Source organism: Pholcus phalangioides, unplaced genomic scaffold (genome assembly GCF_987345545.1).
Source record: "Pholcus phalangioides strain wild (caught in Gottingen) unplaced genomic scaffold, Ppha-v1.0 ptg000010l_1, whole genome shotgun sequence".
Taxonomy (NCBI): Eukaryota; Metazoa; Arthropoda; class Arachnida; order Araneae; family Pholcidae; genus Pholcus; species Pholcus phalangioides.
The window spans coordinates 33,950,158-33,972,316 of record NW_028301603.1 but is presented as its reverse complement, the minus strand read 5'-3'; the positions used below and the strand labels follow the sequence as shown (position 1 = coordinate 33,972,316).

Genomic DNA, 22,159 nt, shown 5'->3' with positions numbered 1-22,159 from the left:
TGGATGTAAAAATTGGAGAATAATCGAGAATATTTATTTTTCTTTTAAATAATTTAAATATTTTTACTAATTTTGTTTATATTATGATATAAATCAGTTTTCATTGCCTGAAACATTTATAACAAAACAATTTTTGGTATAATCCCCCCCCCCCCCATGGCAACTTTTAGTTCGAGAATATTCTTTCAGGTCATGGCGAGAAATTTAGTTGAATTGAAACCGTTAGATTAAAACCTTAAAAAATTATTTTAAAATTAGATAAATTTTCAGAAATAAGTTCACAACAAAAGAAATTAAACCGAAGTGGATTGATAAAGGAAGCTATTCTTATACAATCACTTTCATTCTAAGATACAGAACTGTTGTTCTCTTCAATGCACATACACTTAAATTCTGTATCACTCACATTTCTTTAAAAGTTGTGCAATTTAGCCCTGTTGGTTTAATTTTCTTGCTTTCAAACTTCAATATTGTTGTCTAGAAACTTCAATATTCCCATCTTCTTGACGGGAAAGGACTACTATTATAAATTACTAGAGAATACTCTTATAGAAAATAATTATTCTCAAGTTATTTTTATCGAGATCATTTATTACATATACAGGCCTCAAAGTGAAAATTTGAAAAAAAAGTAGGAAAAATAGGAACACCATTGAGAAAAAATAGGAAAAAAATAGGAGGGAAAAAATGGAATTCCCGAATTATTATGGCATTTAAAAATGTTGTGCCATTAAGATTCACACCTTATATACTTTAATTATAGTATTATCTATAGATATTTTAGGAAACTCAAGTTCTAATGAATTTCAAAATACTTCATTTCCACAGGAATATGGACGAGGTACATGTGTGGTTTAGTAGTAGTTCATTTCCACAGCCGCTGTGGTGGTCGAGTGGTCATAATGACGGACTCGCATTGCGGGGATCTGGGTTCGAACCCCACCGTCACCGCAGTAGTGGTCAGCTGAAGTTGGTTTCCTGTGGTTCCCAACTTTGAGGCGCAAATGCGAGCCGATCTCCCCATTAAAAAGTCTCGCCACAGAGAGCAACACGCCTACAACGATAAATTATTCAATCATTACGCTTCACTCACAGTTAGAAAAACTGGTAGCAGATGGCAGCACGACACATAACAAGCATTACACAGAAACAAACTTCTCGTCAGGTTTCTTTTGGTCAGGTTGTCTATTTAAGATGATTTTTGCTTACTGAGGGCACTATTTGCTGCCTTGAACAGCAGCCCTTCAAATGAGCTCAAAAAATTTTTATAAGTTTTCAATTTTTTTATACTTGGAAAGAAATTGTTGCAAAATGGGAGAGAATTTCGGAAGAATCAACTCGATGTTTGGCGATTCAGCACTCCTTATCTGGCGAGATTGACAATCTAAAACTCGTTATTTGGCGAGATTGACGATTTAACACTCGTTATTCGGCAACACTGACGATTTAACACTCGTTATTCGGCAAAGTTTCAAAAATTAAAATTCGTAATTCGGCGGACATGCGCTTTTTACTCCCGGAATGAAAGTTTTTTTCACGAAACATCGGGATTTAACACAATGACAATCGACTACAGTAATTTCTGCTGCATTCAGTGACGACTTTTTTTTTAAACGGAAACACTCGAATTTGCACTTTAAAGCTGAAAGGCATTGCAAACCATCTTCAGTTCCATGATCACCCCAGCGTGGTCCAATACCTCGGGATAAAACGCTTATATCCCTCTTGGGACAGAGCGTGGACCATGTCTGGACTTACAGTTCCATGATCACGAACAATATCGGGGTTTCGCGATGGAAAGCCCGATCAGGGGCCGATAGTTGAAGGCGATAGTTTAAGTATAGTGGAATAAAACACGCTCTTCATACTGAAGCAAAATTCGCTATTTGGCGCAGAGTTCCCACCCCTGCAGAGATGTACGTGGGCCCCCCCCCCCCCAGACGATCAAAAATATATTTTTTAATCAAAAAATATTTTTTTTAATAATTAAAATTTCGAAAGAAAATATCTTACTACAATGAATTTCAGTTAATTTCAATGTTATTTGATGGACAAGAACTCAAATTTTTTAAGAAATTCATTGCGACCCTACCTATAAGCCCATAGGCAACCCTTGACCCGCGGTAAACACTTGGCCTGTACGGTCCAAATGTGGCCTGTCCCTTTCAAACCTAATTTTGTAAAAATGAACCAAGCGACACATTCACAGATCGCTTAAGTGACCCGTGACATAATTCCAGACCATTTAAGCTATCCGTGGCACATTTATAGATCCCTTGAGTAACATGTGGCACAGTTTTAGAGTACTAGCGCGGTCGCAAATGCTGTTCTATAACACTCGAGTTATCCGCGGCCCATTCCCAAATTACTTAAGTGATCCGCAGCATAATCACGGATCACTTGTATGACACGCGGCACAGGACCAGAGCACTTGGATCCGCTAAGTATTTAGAGATCACTAAAGTGGTGATCACTATGAAGACTCAATAGGGAGAATGTTAGTTCAGGTGCCCACAAACTAGCGAAAAGTTCCCTTCCCTTCAAACCGGAGCATGCAGCCGATAGAGTAGCTGACCCCAGGGCAATATACTCAATATAGCCGCCCTGATCTGATGTGCCACACTTGGAAAACACAAATGTATAGCGTGATTACGCAACACATTTCTGCTGAAGCGAAATGATCTAGTCAACACCCCCTATAGATCAGATCTTATCTATAGGGGGTGTTGATCCCATGGAGGAAAGAATAACAGGAGGTGACGCGACCAGCGCCTCCGTTTAGAAAGCACAGGGAATCTGGGTTGCCAGATGAAGCCAGTGATCGCTCTATTAAAGGGACCAAGTAAGCCCAAACAAACCGTGGCTTCCCATGCTTTCCTATGAGAAACATCCCCGTTTTTAAAAATCATTTAAAAATTTACTATTCACTTTAAGAACTCGATTTTTTCCCCTCAAATTCTTTGGATATATTTATACAATCGAACAAGAGCTTTTACAATTTTAGTTGTTATTTGTTTTCGAATATTAGCTTCAACAACATGGAACCTTTTACAAAAATAACCAAAATTTACCCATATCTTGTGCCACAAAAGTTCTTCTCGGCATTTTAATTTTAAAAAAATTATGCCAAAGTATGTAATACCTCAGTGCTGAGAGAAAAACAATGTTTAAAGGCACTTGAACAAGCGGTGTTTGAAAAAATCTGACTTTTTTTGCGAAAAACATTATATATGCAAAACATTAGCATATATAATGCCTTTCAGCTGTTTATATTCAAATATTGTAGAAATATTTCTCCATTCCAGGCAAAAACTCAAACACAGACACAATTTTAGATTTCAAATTCAATTCGAAACTTTTTGTCAAATTTTCGTACACATACCACTTTAAAAGCAAAGTAATTGGTACAAAATGAAGAGAAAAAAAAACAGCCCAGATTATTTTCTCAAGTACTATAGGCCAGAGAGATGACTTATCGCGGCTCGTAAAAAAAGTTTTTTATTTTTTAATATTTTTTTCTCAATACATCTACATAGCGGGGAAAGTTCGGATAGGCGGCATATATTTCCAGTAATACGTATTCAAGAATATGAGAGTGGGAACGGAAGAAGGGTGGCGAAATTTGTACAGCCTACAGGCAGCAAAACCATAAATACACAGTGGCGGAGGACGCTCGAGCACTTCCAGTACTTTGAGGCACAGGGGCGGCAAAATGCTATTTGCCCCGGACGGCTGAATCATGTTTGCCCCGGGTGGCAAAAATCCTAGCTACCGCCCTGTCAGAAGGTGCTCGAGCACCTCAGAACTGATTCAGAAATCAAAATTCCTCATGTAAAGCTTAAGACGAGCGCCCACGGGCCTGAAACACTTTCGAAATGTCCCGGACCTATCATAATGATGAACGAAAGAAAAAAAGCAAGATAAACAGTTAAAAGAAAAAAATTATGAAAATTGCATTTTATTGGAACTTCATATTATTTTAATTAATCATATTCCCATAGACATCAATGTCAGGCATGAAATTGAAGCAGTGAACTAAAAACTTATGACGAGTCGAGAGTGAAAAGTGATCTTCCCCTTTCAAAAATAAATTAAAAATATAACAACCACTTATATAAGGATAAGATTTTATCTTTCCCCATTATTGGATCATGTAGATTACCTGAAGATGCATTAAATGGTCATGGTGCATAAATTTATTTAGTTATTAATATTTTAAAAGAATTCGATCCGGCAAAACACATGTTAAGTATAGGGAAAAGAGCGGTTTGTTTGGGCTTACTTGTCAGCCCATAGGGTTGCCACAACGGCTTCAATTTTCGTTCCTGATGTCACCTCCTGTTATTCTTTCCTCCATGTGTTGATCCAGTTTGGTTCACGTGGCGCGAAACTAGGAAAACCCAGCTTTAAACGATCGTACGAGATACCGGGAGAGAAACCTATAGTCTCCAATGGAATCTATTGTGTGTGGACAGAGCCCGTCTCTACCCCTCCCCCTTTTTTTGCCTTATTCACGGCAACCAATCTCCCAAACAGATTCGCTTTCCCTACTGGACTTCAGTTTTTAGCACTTTGACTATACGGCGCGGGGGCGAAAAGATAGTTGTCGTCATCCCCTGCTCCGGTGGAACTAAAAAAATTTTTTGTTTTTCCCTCTCTTTTTCAGTAGCGAGTTGTTAGTATAATAAAGCACGTCAAAAAGGGACGGAAAGCAGTGACATTTTGCGGTTTTTCGGAATTTTCGTAGTGAGATATTGGAAGTAAATAAAAGGAAGGAAGGGATAAAATAGGAATAGTAGGAGAGAATTGGAATAAAATAGGGCAACTGCGACGAAAGTAGGAAAATAGGAGGACATTTCTAAAAAATATGAAAAGTAGGAAAAATAGGAGCGCTGCGAGGTCTGCATATATTCTTGATAATACTCTGGAAAGATTTCAGTAACTGAAGAATATTCTTATCGAGGAGAATATTCGAGAATAGTCTCTGCAAGCACTATTATTAATAACTTCAGAATAATTCTTATTATTTTCTATAAGAATATTCCTCAGTAATTTATGAAAGTAGTCCTTCCAGAGAATGTTCTCAAGGATATTATATGTAAATATATTATAAATAACAGGAGAATATTCTCATAAAGAACTTAAAAGAATATTCTCTAGTAATTTATAATAGTAGTCCTACCAGAGAATATTCTCCTGGATGAGGAGAATATTTTCCAAAAGATTATTCTCGAGAATTTTACATCTCTATTCTTAGATGTGAAAGGCCCTATACCTATCAGTATAACCACTCTATCTCAAAGCAATGGAGTCTGAAAGGGATGTCCGTTAAAAAAAAGGAGAGGTCTAGGATACGTTTGTTAGATCATCTCTTATTTTATGATACAGACTGTCAAACCGAAAGATACCCAGGCCACATCGCCATATGGCAATATCGGCTCATTGTCCACACGGACTGGATACCTCTGGCAATTTATTCATAAAAAGCATACATTACAAAATATACATTACAATCATAACAACTATAAAATCATAATCTAAGTGTAAAATCATAATCTAAGTATAAAATCAATTGCGAGATCACAAATCTACGTATACAATCGGAAATCAAGCATATAATCCTATATATTCCATATTAAATCTTAATTCGAATATAAAGTCCTAAATCACATATTGAAATCAATAATAAAAATCAGATAAAATTCATAATCGATTTCATCCTCAATTCAAATCGTTCGATTTCCATGACATTATACTGGTCTTGTGCTATCAGTCAGTCTTCTTTGTAGTTGATCAGTTTCTTTTTTCTTTGTGAGCGGCGAGGTTGGGGAGTTTGTACTTGTGCTACAGGCTGATAAGGCATCAGTGGTATCACTTTGCTTTCATTGTCTTCTATCCATCTAATTATTTTCTTGACTTTATTTATTCTACTTTTGTTTTTAAAAATCTCTCTGATCCAGAGTGTGGCATTTCACCACAAAGGCAATGATCTGTTCCTCGTTTTTTGAAGCGGTGAAGGTAATTTGGAAAAGGTCCGTGATTGGTTGTAAAAAATACAAGTTCTCTGCTCCAATTTTTTGCATTGTATGAAACTTTTGGTACTATTTTGTGGACACTTCTTCCAGTTTTGGTATCATTCCATCGGGTTTGCCATAGATTGAGTATTTCTTTTCTTGCCTTTTGTTTCGCTGTTGATGATGGTAATAATATTTTAATTAAATGGGCGCCATTGATTGTCGCTGCTTTGGCTATTGCGTCTGCTTCTTCGTTCCCCCACTCACCCACATGGGCTTTGATCCAAGATATGCGAATTTGTGGGTTCTTGTGGAGGACCTGCCGAATTTCCCTAGCCATAGCATACAGACCAATGTTTCTCATAATATTCAGATCTGGGAAGGGGCGATTGCCATCCTCTAGAAATGTGTCTGTTTTGGAATAGGCTATAAACTGTAGATCCCAATACAATTACCCCTGGTATGCAGAATATGATAATGATGTTACAAAAAACTCAAAAAAAGCTGCGAGGGATGCTAGCTTGTTACCTTATTATTTTCATTATCAGTGTCTCTACCACATACCCACAGAAAAGTTTTGTGAATTTTTTTTTACCTCTGTTTGTCTGCCTAAATAAGCTTTGCTGGAATCTTACATCAAATACCTTTCAAATAAATCAACCAAGACCATGGTCTAGACAAAGTAATGCACAACTAAGAACCATTTTCCATTGAAGACTAAACATGCTAGTGAATGGCATAAAAGGAAATGGCATATCAAGAGAAAGAATAGTAAAAATGAATAATAGAAAACTTGGAAGCAAAACAAGAGACTGAAAATCTGTTAAAGATGCTGGAAAATAAAATACATGTAGCAATCACAAATCAAAGATAAGGAGCTTTTGGCTACAAATGTAGCCCAAATGTAGCATGTTAAAGGGAGGCTTAGAGGCTGAATGTAAACACAACTATTTATTTGTTAAACATGATAATGATTAGACAACAGTAGTAAAGCGCTAATACTGTGCTTATATACAATCTCGATCGATGACGTCACAAACAGTAGCGACATATGCGGAATGCTAATGAATACAAGGGTTACGTCAGATGGCGTCATAACACCCCTTCCCCTAAGATAGAACAAAGTCCTTAAAATGGCGAGGCAGAGTGACTGTCCATCTAGGACGCTGACTCTGTATGGACGATTCTTCTGGAACAATTTCCGGTTTCGCCATCAGTCTCGGACTGTCCTTTGGAACTACTTTCACTTGTGATTCTGCAACCGCTGGCTCAGGTGACTGCGATACTGGAGATTTGAATGGTTCTTTAATGTTAACTGTTGACTCAGGATTGTCAGGAAGTCATTACAACATTTGATCGACATGTCGGCGTACAACATCACCATTTTCAGTAACAGCCTTGTGGGACACTGGACCTGTTGGCTGGACTATGGTAGCAGGAAGCCACGTTGAACCTTGACCATAGTTTCTAATGAAGACTGGATCATTTTTGCTGAAATATCGTGTACCACGATTGTCATTCTTCTGACAGAATTCCAGCTCCTGCTTTTCTCTCCTTTCGGCTGTTAGATCCGGATGAAGATTATCTAGAATAGTACGCAACCTCCTCCCCAACAATTCCGCTGGGCTGGCACAAGTTGTGGATGTTGCAGTACAATGCTGCTGCAACAAGAAATTTGCCAATCTTTTCCACCAGGAGCCATGTACAATTCGACGTAAGGCATCTTTAACCGTTTGTACAGTTCTTTCAGCCTGCCCATTAGCACATGGTCTTCTAGAAGCGCTTAAGACTCTGCGAATCAGAATTGTCGGAAACCATGACATCTGGTATACCATGGGTGGCAAACAAGTCTCTGAGAACATCAACTGTTGCGCACGCAGATGTAGAACTCATGTGACGTACTTCGACTCACTTTGAGAAGGCATCAACGACCACCAGGAATTCTTGGCCTTGGAATGGACCAGCAAAATCAATATGTAGGCGTGACCAAGGCTTACTCGGAACTTCCCATGGGTGCACTGGAGCCCTAGGAGGTGCATGACGTGTCTGTTGACACGCTCTGCAGGATTTCACTTGACACTCAATGTCAGAATCGATGCATGGCCACCGCACGTATGACCGCGCTAATGCCTTCATCCTTTCGATGCCAGGATGGGCAAGATGTAAGGCTTGTAAAACACGTGGTCTCCCGGACACCAGTATCACGACTCTGTTTCCCGATAATAGGCAATTTTTATGAGTTGATAATTCATTTCTTTTTGAAAAATATGTTTGAAATTTTGGGTCAGGCTTCTCTGAGGGCCAACCCCGCAAAACCCAATTAAGAACCCTAGAAAGAATAGGATCACGTAGTGTAAGCCTAGAAATCTCCATGGCACACAGAGGTGGGTCCTGTAATTCTTCAATAAAGAAAACCTCCAAAGGCGGGGGTACCTCAAAATTTTCAATTTTTGCTGGAAGCCTACTCAATGAATCTGCATTTTGAATTTTTCTACCCGGCTTGTGTACTAACGTAAAATCATATGCATTTAAGATCAGGGACCATCGAAGTATACGTGGAGACAAAATTTCCCTTGTTGGCTTATTTTTAAGGAATATTCCCAACAATGGCTGGTGATCTGTCACGATAGTGAAGCTATGACCATAAATGAAATGGTGAAAGTTTTTTATCCCAAAAATAATTGCCAATGCCTCTTTATCTATTTGTGCATAATTTCTCTCAGCAGATGTGAGAGTACGCGATGCAAAAGCTATAGGGGCCTCTATACCATCAGCACGGATATGATTTAAAACGGCTCCCACACCAAAAGGTGAAGCATCACACACTAAAGTAATTGGCAATTTTTCATCAAAATTGACTAAAACAGCTTCTGAGCTTAATGCTCCTTGAGAGAATTAAATGCATTATCATGACCCTCTGTCCATTTCCATGTTGCACCACTGTCCAAGAGCCTGTGCAATACTTCTGCTTTAGTAGATTTCCCCTCTAGAAAACAATTATAGAAATTTAGAATTCCCAAAAATGCTTGTAATTGAACCTTATCCCTGGAAAAGAATGAATAGCCTCAACCTTACTTTTTGATGGGTGGATGCCCTTTGTATCAATGCGATACCCCACAAACTCCACTTCGGGTACTCCAAAGAGACATTTTTCCTTGTTAGCCTTTAGCCCAGAATTCCTCAGGCGTCCTAGAACCTGTTCTAATCGGGCGGTTAATTGTTCTCGTGAATTTCCGCAGACAAGAACATCGTCAAAATACGGAACAACTCCATCTAAACCCAAAAATAAGTCTTCCATTAAGTTTTGAAAAGTTCCCGGGGCCACATTTATTCCAAACTGAAGTCTATTGACCTTAAAAGCCCCTTTATGTGTTATAATAGTCTGGGCCTCAGCAGAAATATTATCAACTGGGAGTTGCAAGTACGCTTGGGCTAAATCCATTTTAGCATAACAATCACTCCCTTTCAAACTAGATAACAGGTGATTTACTGCAGGAATAGGGTAGGGGTGAGCATTCATTGCTCTATTTAATGTGACTTTATAATCCCCACACAACCGCACATCACCAGAGGGCTTGATTATTGGAACCACTGGAGTTGACCATTTCGGATTTGAAATTTTCTCGATTACTCCCTCATAAAGGAGTCGGTTCAAGGCCGCTTCGATCTTGGGTTTCATCGCCAATGGTATGCTACGAGCCTTACAACGTATGGGGGCAAAGTCTGGATTTATGGGCAAGGACACCGTATTACCCTTGTAGGAACCTAATTTACCATCAAAAACGTCGTTATAATTGTAAACTAGTCTATCAATTTCACTCAATAAAATTTTGTTTATCCCGGTTATAGCAATTCCCAGGGGCTCAAACCATGAATATCCTAATATGCTAGTACAATCATTTTCTGAAATTAAAAGTTCCAATTTTTTTGTTGCGGGAATTATGCTCTATGTTTACCTCACAACTGCCCACAAGCAAGATTCCATTTTTAGAAAAATCGCGCAATTTAATTGAAGATCGTTTAATTTCCCGTTTTTTTAAATGAAAATTTTTTTCGAATGTGCATTTAGACACAATCGAATAGTAGGACCCTGAATCTATTTCCATTTTTAATTTCTTGCCTTCAATAAAAACCTCCACATTTTGTTTAGAAGGGGAATTCAAATTCAAGGAATTAATATATTCCAGTTGTATCTCAATCTCGTTTGTGCGAGGTTGCTTTTTATCACGCTGTTTTCGGCACACCTTTTTTATATGGCCCCTTAATCCACAGCCATGGCACTCTGAATTTCTAAACTTGCATAATGAGCGATCATGATTCCCACCGCATCCAAAGCAAACAAATCCACTATTTTTTGAATTTTGAGAAACTACCTTGTTGTCCCTTGATTTCCCAGAACAACGCGAACAAGGATCAGGCTGCGGTGATTTACCAACCGTCCGATCGCGTACGAGATCAACAGAATCGAAATTTTCAGGACTCGATGAGGAAGTATTTTGTAGATGGATATGTTTAGACTGCGAGGCCGTGATCTCCGATGCCACAGCCATTGAAATCGCAGTTTCCAACGTGAGACCAGGTTCGGCTAATAGCCTCTTCTGAACCTCCTCATCTCGCATCCCACAAAACTAGTTGATCCCGCAAGCGTTCAGCCAAAGAATCGCCGAAATTACAATCTTCCGCAAGCTTTCTCAGTTCAGTCATGTACGAGTTCACACCTTCATGCTTGCCCTGTCCCCTTTTATGAAATTTAAATCGCCGGAATATCTCGGAGGACTTAGGACAGAAATGCTGCTGTAATAACTTTAGTAAGTCTCCAAACTTATATTCCGTAACATTTTTGGGCGAAACGAGGGTACGAATTATCGACAAAGTCTTTATTCCGCAAACTGCTAGAAAGGTTGCACGTTTTTTATTTTCATCGTCGATTTCATTTGCTTCTAAAAAAACTTTTAACTGTTCCGCATATAATTCGAAAGAACTCAGATTTGAAGCATCGAACTCCGAAATCGACCCTATAGTAACCATGATCAATGAAGTCGCACGCAACCGAACGAGAGAGAGAGAGAGAAAACAAAAATAAGCAACAACGCACAAACGAGAACGGCATACATAAAACGCAAGGAAACCCTAAGTTTTCCTAAACAATCAGGGGAAAACAAGATTTAACTAAAATAACATACCCATGTACGATTCTCGGGAATAGAAACAGAGTAGGAACACTGATCTCCGAAAAAGCATGGTTCATGACCTTGACACGTGAACAGTTGATCACACACACCAGCTAATCCATACGAATATTCCGAGGCATTTTCCGATGCGAAGAGTCGCTATCCCGGCAGGTACGTTAACATCTCCGTCGCCAATGTTAAAGGGAGGCTTAGAGGCTGAATGTAAACACAACTATTTATTTGTTAAACAGGATAACGATTAGACAACAGTAGTAAAGCGCTAGTACTGTGCTTATATACAATCTCGATCGGTGACGTCACAAACAGTAGCGACATATGCGGAATGCTAATGAATACAAGGGTTACGTCAGATGGCGTCATAACATAGCAGACATCTGAAATTGTAGCAGTTTGTAGTAATAGTAGCAGATTTTCCACTCCTGGTTTCTGTGCAATGCTTGTTATATTTAGTGCTGCCATCTGCAATCAATTGTTTAAACTGTGAGTTTTTCTTAACTCATAGTGAGTGAAGTGCATAAATAAGTAAGTGAATGAATAATTGTAATGTTGTAGGTCTATTGCTCTCTGCGGTGAAACTTTTTTTAAAGGGGAGATCAAATTCATCACTGTATTTTTCAAAATTTTTATGTGGATTTTTAACATAATTTGATGAAAAAAAAAATTTTTGAAAGGGGGCGATGAACTGAATAAGTTTGAGAAACACTGATCAAAATGAAACAAACTTCATGTTTGGTACATGCCAGAATCTGTGTTGTGAACCTATTCGACAGATACAGGAAACTGGCTAAGTGAGGAGATATCGATGCTTCAGAAAAGGAAAATTCATCTCTGCCCTCACTGGGACTCGAACCCCGGTTTCTCCTTTGCCAAATTTTCCTTTCCTGAAACATTGATATCTCCTCACTTAGCCAGTTTCCTGTAACTGTCGCATTAACAAGGGAGAGTGACGTCTTTCGTCATGTACTAATTTGTTAGAAATTCTGTAGAGGAATGTGTATTAGGTGCATATTCTGTTAAGTAGTAGTAAGAGAATATGAAATTTGCAAATACAGAGTGTCGACTGTAGTTAAAAATCTGTTATTGTTATCAGAAACTCCAATTCCCAAAGTGATCACATTAAGCACTGTGTACTCATTCCAGCTTCTTAAATACAATACCACAATAACAATGAAATGAAGAAACTTACGAAGTTCATAAAAGCAACCAATTTGTTCTTCAAGATATCCTCGTTCCAGGCATACCGGCTCAGTTGTGAAATAAGCGGTTACACCTGTTTCCACACATTCTATAGTGCATTTCACACCAGCATAACAAAACTGATCGCCATTTGTATTTCTAACTCCCTGAGGCAATTTACATTTTGTCAAAGCTGCAAAATGAAATGAAGAAAAAAGAAAGTATGAAGGTACACCAATTTAAATCACTTGATTAATTTAAATTTTTATTTTAAAACAAAATTTACAAACATTAAACAAAACACAAAATTTAAATTTTGTTTTCTCTTTACATAACTTCAATGACATTGAAGTAAAAGAAACCTGATATGATATGCATGCAGGGTTAGTGAAAAATCCTGTTTTCTTTGTTTAAACCAGTTTTTTGGTTTTAATATCACTTACATTAAAAAGAGTAAAATTTCTCTTAATGGGGGGAATTATGAATAAAAACACTTATCTACAAGAAAAATGTTAAGCCATGAAATTAACTGGGGTTCGACGACCTTTCATGTTACATAAACAGATTTTTTGGTGTTCATATTTTTTGCTTGTTTGTAGTTAATTCATTAATGCATGATTAAATTTAAGCAATTAGGGGAAAAAAGCAGTTAGATGATATGAAAATATGCATTCATAATGATTAATAAGACTGGTTTTAATTAATAAGCAATCAGTTAATTTTAATTATAAAAAATCTAATGTAAATAAAAAAATCCGATTTTTTTAATTTTTTTAGCAATTTTATTTTTCAGCAATTGATTTGCAATGGTAAGCTTTGACACAATAAACATTTTAAATAATTCTTTTAACCCATTCAACCTTCTTGTGGGTGGATGTGCGTACATAGGAAATACGCATTCTTTTTCTCCTCCACACTTCTCCTACATAGGCGTGCCCGCTGGAAGGTTAACAGATTAAGCTCAATGATTCAAACAAACGAGAATGTACTTGAAGGTAACAGGATTTTTTTTTCAGAGGTTGTATTCAAGTTTGCGATGATACATCAATCACTTGCCCATGTACTAATCAATTGTAAAGGTTTATCTTTGGAAATACTCTTTGCTGACCTCAATGCACGTGTTCTGACATTTTTTTTACTGCATGAACATTTCTAGAATTCGATCTGGAACAATGTCCCAAGCTTTTTGCAAGTTCTCTTTCAACTCCTTCACATCACAGAATCACTTCCATTAAAGTATTTCTGTGCTAACGAATAAATTCATTGCAGAATCCATCCCATCACATTTCTTAGCTTTTAAGTTTTCCAAGATACTAAGAAGCACCATAGAAAAATAGAAAATTGAACAAAAGTTAAGATGAGCAGCTTCACAATTGGATGAAGAATTTAAAAGATGAGGAACTCATGATCTTTTTATTTTACACTAGGTACACAACCCAGTTCGGTCTGTAAGTCATTCCTTATGTGATGTGGTCAGTTCATTTCTTGTTCTCATGTAAAAGATAAGATCCAAGAATATCGAGAGTGCTCAGCTTGGTGCTAACAGTATTGCAGTGTGCACCGAGAACACTGATGTCTACGCCCCTCTTTTTCGAATGAATTTTCTCTAAGCCCAATCTTTCACTTCACATGAAATGATGCAAAAGCTCTATGAAAGATAAATAGATGTCATATCTAAAAAATGATTCTAAGACGAACATTAATTTATTGGGATGTGACAGTTATTGAGATCATGATAAGAACAAAAACTGGGCTCACAATGCTGCTTTGTTAATTTGGTGAGTGAAACCATATCCACCAAAGCATTTGTTAGCCGAATTTGTATTCATTAGATGAGGTGAAAAAAATCTGTTAGATAAAAAATTCGTAAGTTGAGGTGTTAACTGAGGTATCACTGTATAGTTTTTTTTTCAACTGTGGGGAATGAAAGCACATCATAATTAGTTTAATATGTATAATGAACCGCCTTTTGCCAAAAATAGAAGGGAGCTTTTTACACGTGGATAGTATTGGATATATCTTTTCACATTTTTTCCAAATTTTAAGCTAAAAAATAGGGGGATTCTTATATACGAGGGTTCCATTAAACTATGGTAACTGCTTAGAATGCGATCCAGTGATTGGGACAATAGCACCATCTATCTTTATTTAAGATTATGTAATATTGGCATAAATTTTCAATCTTTGAATCGAAGGACATCAATTTTGGCCAGCTAACCCCAGTGGATACAAAGAAAACCCTCTGTACGGGCAGGAATGGAAAAGCTTGACCACGAATACTGCAGAATGAACAAAAACCCTGCAAGACCGATTAGTTTCTTTCATAGATGCCACTGGAGATCTCTGGTTTATGATTGCTAAGTCAATAGAGAATGGTAATGGCAAGATTCGTAACCATGTGCCACTGGGCGTGCAGAAGCAGCTACAAAAACTTTTGTCAATTCTTGTGAGCGAAATCGCCAAAGATGATTACAAAACAAGGAGCCATACCCAGGGCAGTCTCAAGACCATCATGGGCCTCCGGGCCAAGTGATAGGGGATAGTCATAGTAGCCAAAAGCCCTGTATAATTATTATTGTATTTGGCCTACCCAGAAAATTTCAACCAGATCTGATTTTGCGAGGCCCGGGTGGGCCCATGCGTTAAGATGGCACTGGCTATACCAGTCTTTTGCAGAAACCAATGAGGACGTCACAGCAGAGATAGTGCAAATGAGTGATGCTGCCAGCGACTTTTCAGCTACTACTACAGTTAATTGTGAGGATAAAGCTTCATCACTAACCACACAGACAGAAACACCAAAGCATCTTACACGAACGACTTGTAATAAACAAATAGCACTGATTCCAATAGTGCTCTTGGGTAAGAGTGATATTAGACTTGACTACCTACTATATGTCAAGATGATCACTCTTCTTGCCGAAAGACGAATGATGTGCCGTATATATCAGATGACTCCTGGCAGCGAAAAGAAACACCTGTCATCTTGGGAAAGGCGTCAGTCATGCAAGGAAAATACGGGACAGCAGTACTGACAAATGCGATGAGGATCTACCAGTGAGGAATGACAATGAAACAGCTGAGCTATGGCCAGTATTGCAGCATATTTTCATTGCTTCCTACAGAGAGACGGAAATGTGAGAACAGCTTGTACAACTGCTGAGGTCACTAGTATGGGTATCGATGACTGCTAGCAGAGCACCTCTCCAAAACAAAGAGCAGAAACTGTTCGTCCTCAATCACACAATTTTTTGGAAACTACGGCTCACGAACGGGAACAGTGGGACCCAAGTTCAAGCAATAAACAAACTTCTGTTTCCCTGGACAGGATGATGAATACACTATCGTGCATGAATGCCGCCCCAAGCAAGCAACATCTATTGACAAAGTAACGTATAGTGAGGAAGAACAATGGAACAAACAGGGTTATGATGATGATAATAATGAAAAAAGTCAGATGATACTAGATCTCATTCTGGTGAAAGATTAAATTTTGTTGAACACCGATATTAAGATACCCACATATGGCCACACAAGAAGCTATGGATGGCCTGACTTAACCCTGACTAACTCTCCAGTGTTGGCACAAAACATAGAGTGGTACATAGGGGGAGGAGGCAACACAGAGTAGTCATTGTTATATCCATATGTCTATAAAAACAACAACCATGACTATTACAAGAAGAAATTATCGCACCACCCAAAGAAGGCTCCAAAACTTTACAAGATATCTTAAAAATTGCATTCCAGCCCAAATAGCTAATATTAAGAGATGTTATACTTCACAAAGACCTGGAGAAAGCAATTTAATCCTTGTTCCAAATACTGACGATGGCGAGTGACCGGACACTCCTTGCAGCCGAAACCAATGACAGAATCAATGACAAAAAGAATCAGTCGAAGTGGTGGAACAGAGTTAGAAATAGAAAGGAAACATTCAAGAGCCTTGAAGAGGTGTTTTCAGAAGGCCTCAGAAGAAGACAAAACCAGGTTGCGGGTGATGTTTTTTAAACACTGGGCGATGTACACAGAAATGGTACGTAAAACTAAGATTGCATCTTCTAGAAAGTCATGTGAAGCTGCATCAGCGGTTTACGGCACCAACTATTGAGCAACAATAAAAAATAAATCTTTTCCCCATAATGGAGAAGACAGGTAACGAAACAATCCTAAAAGTGGCCACCCGACAACCTCAAACAATATATCCCAATGTCCCAGTCTCTTCAACTCAATCCACACAAGATTCTCATGAGATAGCAGCATATCCTGACTCCCCGAGATATTGTGACAGACCATTTCTAAATCAGAGATCAGAAGGATTATAGACAATTTAGACAATAACAAGGCGCCTGGATTGGATAGAGTGAATAATCGAATGGTCAAGACAATCAACACATCCTTTCCAGATCTGCTACACACATCATTCAACAAGTGCCTCTCAATTGAATGTTTCCCAAGTCATTTTAAAATTGGAAAGCTCCTCTTATTTCTGAAAAGAGGCTGTAACCCTAATGACTTGAGGTCATATAGGCCAATATCTTCACTCTCTTTTGTTTAAGTATTGGAGTGAATTATAGTTCAGTGGATAATGAATTACACGGAAAAGATTGACTGGTGGCACATTCATCAGTATGGGTTCCGACAAGGCAAATCAGCTGAGATGGCTTTAGAAGATATGATGAAAGAAATTAAGTCTCTATAAGACAAAAGTAATGATATAACCGTCATATCTCTGAACACTGAAAGTGCCTTTGATAACATAAGGTATGAATCTATCCTTCGCAGAATAGCGGAAATGCCTGTACCTCCACAGCTCAAGGCAATTTTGTGTGACATTCTGTATGATCGACAAGATGTGATTTTAAAAAAAAAATTTATCTTGAAAAAAATTATGCCCCCTCCCCCCCCTATAATTCACTGGTATCTCTGAATTTTCTTCCAGCATGCCCCAGGTCTTTTATCACCTGCTTATATTTCTTCGTTGAGACTAAGCGGTGGCCATGTTCTGGGTAGGAGAAGAAGGTATCTGAATCAAATAATTCATTTCTAAAAACGTGTTCTATCAAAAGGTTCATTTACTTTCACTGTCTACTAGTAGGAAAAGCTTGCAAAGAAGCTCATTAGCACTGAGAATTTAATGTATGTAATTCTGCATGTGTAAAACAAATATACAGTTGATCCTGCTTATAACGTTTCTCCCATTTAGAACATTTTTCCACTTAGTACAACTTATTTTCGTGGTCCTAATAATAAGTAATTCTCATTAAGATTTCCTGTTTAAAGTGTATTCTTATTTAAGTTTTTTATGACAGTTTTTGAAAAACGTTATAAGGAGAATCCAATTTAGTTAACAGTTGGAGGCACATTTATATATTTATTAATAAATCAATCTATAAATTCCCTTCTGATTGACTTTACATTTCGTTAAAAAAATCTTAGTTCTTTCAAAGTACAATCTTAGATCAAAGTATAAAGGATGATAACATTTAGCTTGACGACCATTGGCTATTACTTGTTTACCTTTAGTTTTAACATATACAGCTCCAGTCCCTTTTTCCGACTTTGATTCATCCGTGTAGTATATAAGTGTAGATGACTGAAGCAGCTCACCTTCATTTTCTGGTACGTCAAAACGTATTTGGTAAACAAAAGGATGATAACATGAGTTATCATCCTTTTGTTTGTGTTTCAGGCTGAGCTTTTTGCCATCTAGAACACAGTTTTAGATGTTTTTTTACATCCAGAAGCTGCCCTAATTAGATCTGACAGTCGCTCCAGCATACAAGCGGTCTTTAATCCTCAGTGAAGTCATGAAATGGCTAGGACAGTAAGAAAGCTTCTCTGCAATCGCACCAGAATAAGCCTCTCTTGGGTAAAAGCACATATAGGCCAATGGGGCAATGAATTGGCGGATACCACGGCAAAGGAAGCTACCTAAGGCGAAATAATTAAAGGTGATCTGCTGCTTCCCGTATCACACGCCAAAGCAATCCTATGGAAGGATCTAATGAATAAATGGCAGCATCCAGCAACATGTAATGCCTCAGAACCATAAATGGTCACGGGAGATGGTAATGTTTGTAACGGGCCATGGTCCATTTCCGGCTAACCTTCATAGGTTCAAATCAATCCCCCAATGATAAATGTGCATGTTCGCCATAGGTGCGCCTCTTCACTATGCAACTCTATGCCCCAAGACAACGGCTTTCCACTTCAGAGAGTACCTTGAATACCTTGGCTTGATACATCCTGAAGCGGGAAGATTCGAAAAGTAAAATACATAAACTGGCCTGCTTTCTAGAGTAGCACCCAAAGGATATCAGAGCTACAGCCCCGGAGCCAGAACCAGATAGAGAGCCACCTATGCCAGTTAGGAGATCCACTAGAATACGACGTCAACTACACCCAAACAGAAATCTCATACATCTGTTTAAAGAAGAGGAGCCAGATCAGTCGAAAATAGCTTGATCCACGGGGGGCTTATCGAAAAACTGAATACAGGCAGCAATTACAGACGAATGTTGTTGGATCAAACCACACTGTGCAGTGATTAGATCAACCCAGCAGCAGATTGACAGCTTTCATTGATGTGATAGTCACTGATTCAATGAAAATCTCTGAAGAGAATCAAATCAAATTTTATCAAGAACTATTCTTGATTATGATGATTTACAATCTGTGACTTATAGTTGTGATTTATTTACATGAATCATCATTTTTCAATCATAAAATTTATACTTATTTACTGGCGAGGTGCATAATGGCACCTGCCCATGTATGTAATATATCTTTCTCAAGCTCAAAAATGGTTAGGTTCCCCGGGGGCTCCCATGTCCTCAGGGACAATGTGCTCATATCACAGAGTGTGACAGAGCCTGAGTGTCTCTTGGTTCTGATCACTATCTTCAATTTTGCCAAAAATAGATGGCCTCATAAGCCTGTGCATTTATCTTAGTCGAGGAGTCAATTTTCACAGTGCATTCGTTTTTATTTCTGTTTTGAGCATGAAGGAACACAAATTTGGCAAACAATAAGATGTTTCCCTGAGCTTCTATATAATTAAAATTTTCTGAAATTTAATCCATGAATAATTTAGTGTTTGGACAATGGTCTTTTGGCAACTTTAAGTGTTGCATTTCTTTGATTTCTGCTAATCTAATATTTGCCACGCACACCTTTGCTAACCAAATTTTAAGTTTGTAAATCAATGATTTTATATTGAGTTATATTTAAATAACTTACTGCATATAAAAGGAGGGTCCCAATATCCATCAGACATGCATGTAAAGTAATACTGTCCGGGTTGTCTGGAATTTTCACCCACTCCAGGAAGGTAAGGCATCGTACCACCATCACACATAAGTGAACAATAGTCGCCTTCTACTGCTTCTTCTGTTATCCCTTCTTCCCCGCAAGCAAATCTTCCATTCGGCACATTCTTGCAAGAACTTACTGAAACATGCAATATGTATTTTAAGAAAATTTGAAATACATTAAATGAAGATTGGAAAAGATCAAAATTAGGGACTGGAAAATTAGAGAAAACAAAATTTCAACAATTCTAAAAGTTTCAAGATAAAAATATTTACCGCATTGTAATTCATATCTATATTCTCCATTAGATTCGCAAGGATTCACAATACTTGTGGCATTGATTAGTCTGAGTCTTTCAATTCTTCTCACATAAGCAAGAGATTGTTTCTTATTGATGCATTCTGTCTCACACATTTCACCAGGAAGCCTACGGCAGCCTGAAACCATCATTCCTTGAGGAGGTTGTGGACACTGTTTAACTGAATCAAAAAAAGTAATCACATTTCAAAAAGTTTGGATAATGATTAGCACTTTTAACTCAATTCAATCATAACAAATCCATTTTTGAAAGAAACTTTTTTCTGGAAATTATGTTGAAGTGAACTTGCTAAGAAAATTTTACTGTTTTCCCGACAGAAATGGAACCCTGCCCTGTTGCAATTCGTGCAAGTGCACTTTCCATATACACCACAAGAGACATGGCCATTCCTTCCTTACTTAAGCTCTGTACCATGGTGCGCTGAAGTAAAGACAGTAATCCCCCTTAACGTCTGCAAATGGCCCCCAAGTGGTGTTACTTCCGCCACCTGAGGGCCATTTGCTCAAGTTGGGGGGGAGGGAACTTGCTTCTACTTCAGCACGTCTTGCTGCAGAGATTAAGAGAGCTTTGTAAGGAAGGAATGGTCATATTACCTGTGCTATGCATGGATAATGTACTTTGCCTGGGATTGCAAAAGGACTGGGTTTGAATCCTTGTGAAGACTAGTATATTTTTCTTTGAATTCATCTCGACATAATTTCCAGAAAAATGTCTTTCCTTCATATATTGAGCTGAGAAAATCCTCTCCAGAAATCCATTTTTATTTTTTCTCCCTGATAACCTGGGAGCAGTCAGAGATGAACAAAAAGAAAGGTTCCATCAAGACATTCAAACTAGGGAGTAGTCAGGTGGGACCCTTCAATAACGAGTGATTATTACTGCTGGATCGACAACACAATACATAAGAGAAAGAAATGAAATATTTTTGTAAAATACTAGAAAAATGTGTATATAAATTTCGTTTTGTGTATACAGTCGCACCTTGTTAGTGAATCACGAGAGTAATGAGTCATTCCACTTACCAGGTCACTTTTTGGAGATCCCAATTTTCCTTTATGGGATTCTAATGTTATTAAACTCCTGATAATGCACCCCCCACATTGTTCTTAAGGAGTCACTTTTTGTGAAAGCACTCTTTCAAAAATTACCATTCAAATCGGAAACTCTTCATACAATATACACATGATAAGTTCAATGTTCCCTCTTACCACGTCAAATCTACTACGTCATATCTACCTAGAATTTCAAGCAGAAGCCAATGAAGCATCCATTCCCTTCCCATCTTTCACTGCAGGTTTGTTGACAGATTCTTTCAACATTGGGCTATTCCATATTTGAGAATGGTTCAGCTGGAATTTTTTTTTTTCTTGGCAAGTTACAATTCTTGGTCAGCTTTTGCTGAAAAAGTATCCATGGCAGAAATTCAGTTTTTTCTGTTTTTTAGGAGAGGAAAAAACTTTTGTTAAGTTTTGTTCAAGCCACTCAATATTTTTGTCTGCTTTTTGATGTTTTAAACAAATCTTTTATTTTACAAATTTATTTACATCTTGCTGTTTTTGTTTCTAGCATACTAAATATTTAAAATTTTATTTGATGCAATGTCAGTTTATTACCAAATTGCACTCTGTTGCCATAAATTTCTTATGTATTTTAATTGGGTTTTTTTTTCCTGTTCATTTTTTTTGTCTATACTAAATTAATTAGCATTTAACAGAATGGGTCATCTTTCTTGACCCCTTGATAAATTTTTTTTCTCTCTTTTATTATACTGTTGCATTTGTATAATAATAATAAAATATTTGAATTTGAATTTATAAACCAAGATTTATCATTTTTTAAAACTAATTTAATGCATGAAACAGGATTTCATCTGCTTAACGGTATTTGAAAAATATTTTCAATTTCTGCTGTGGAATTAATTCTGTTTGAATACACTGATGTTTATGTTTTACGATTTATCAGTTTTTTTCACTCCCCCCAGCATAAAATGTGGTATGAATGAATAGGTTTAGAGATGAATATATTGATTAATTATTTATTTATCAAAAAAAGTAGTGAAATAATTTTTTCTTGGAATAAAAAAAAATAGCACAAATTTTTATCTATTGACCTATTGTTGATTAGGGGCAGCATAAAAATTTCAA

General features: G+C 37.5%; 1 protein-coding gene across 1 annotated transcript in view; it reads right to left on the bottom strand.

Moving 5' to 3' along the window:
- The window catches only part of LOC149081328 (complement receptor type 2-like), a 123,588-nt gene that overhangs the window by 47,374 nt on the left and 54,055 nt on the right, over positions 1 to 22,159 (bottom strand). Inside the window, exons 15-17 of the mRNA XM_089238318.1 lie at positions 19,972 to 20,175; positions 19,625 to 19,834; positions 12,393 to 12,575 (exon numbers count right to left, since the gene is read on the bottom strand). Coding sequence (XP_089094444.1) covers positions 12,393 to 12,575; positions 19,625 to 19,834; positions 19,972 to 20,175 — 597 coding nt within the window. The remainder of the gene's footprint in view (positions 1 to 12,392; positions 12,576 to 19,624; positions 19,835 to 19,971; positions 20,176 to 22,159) is intronic.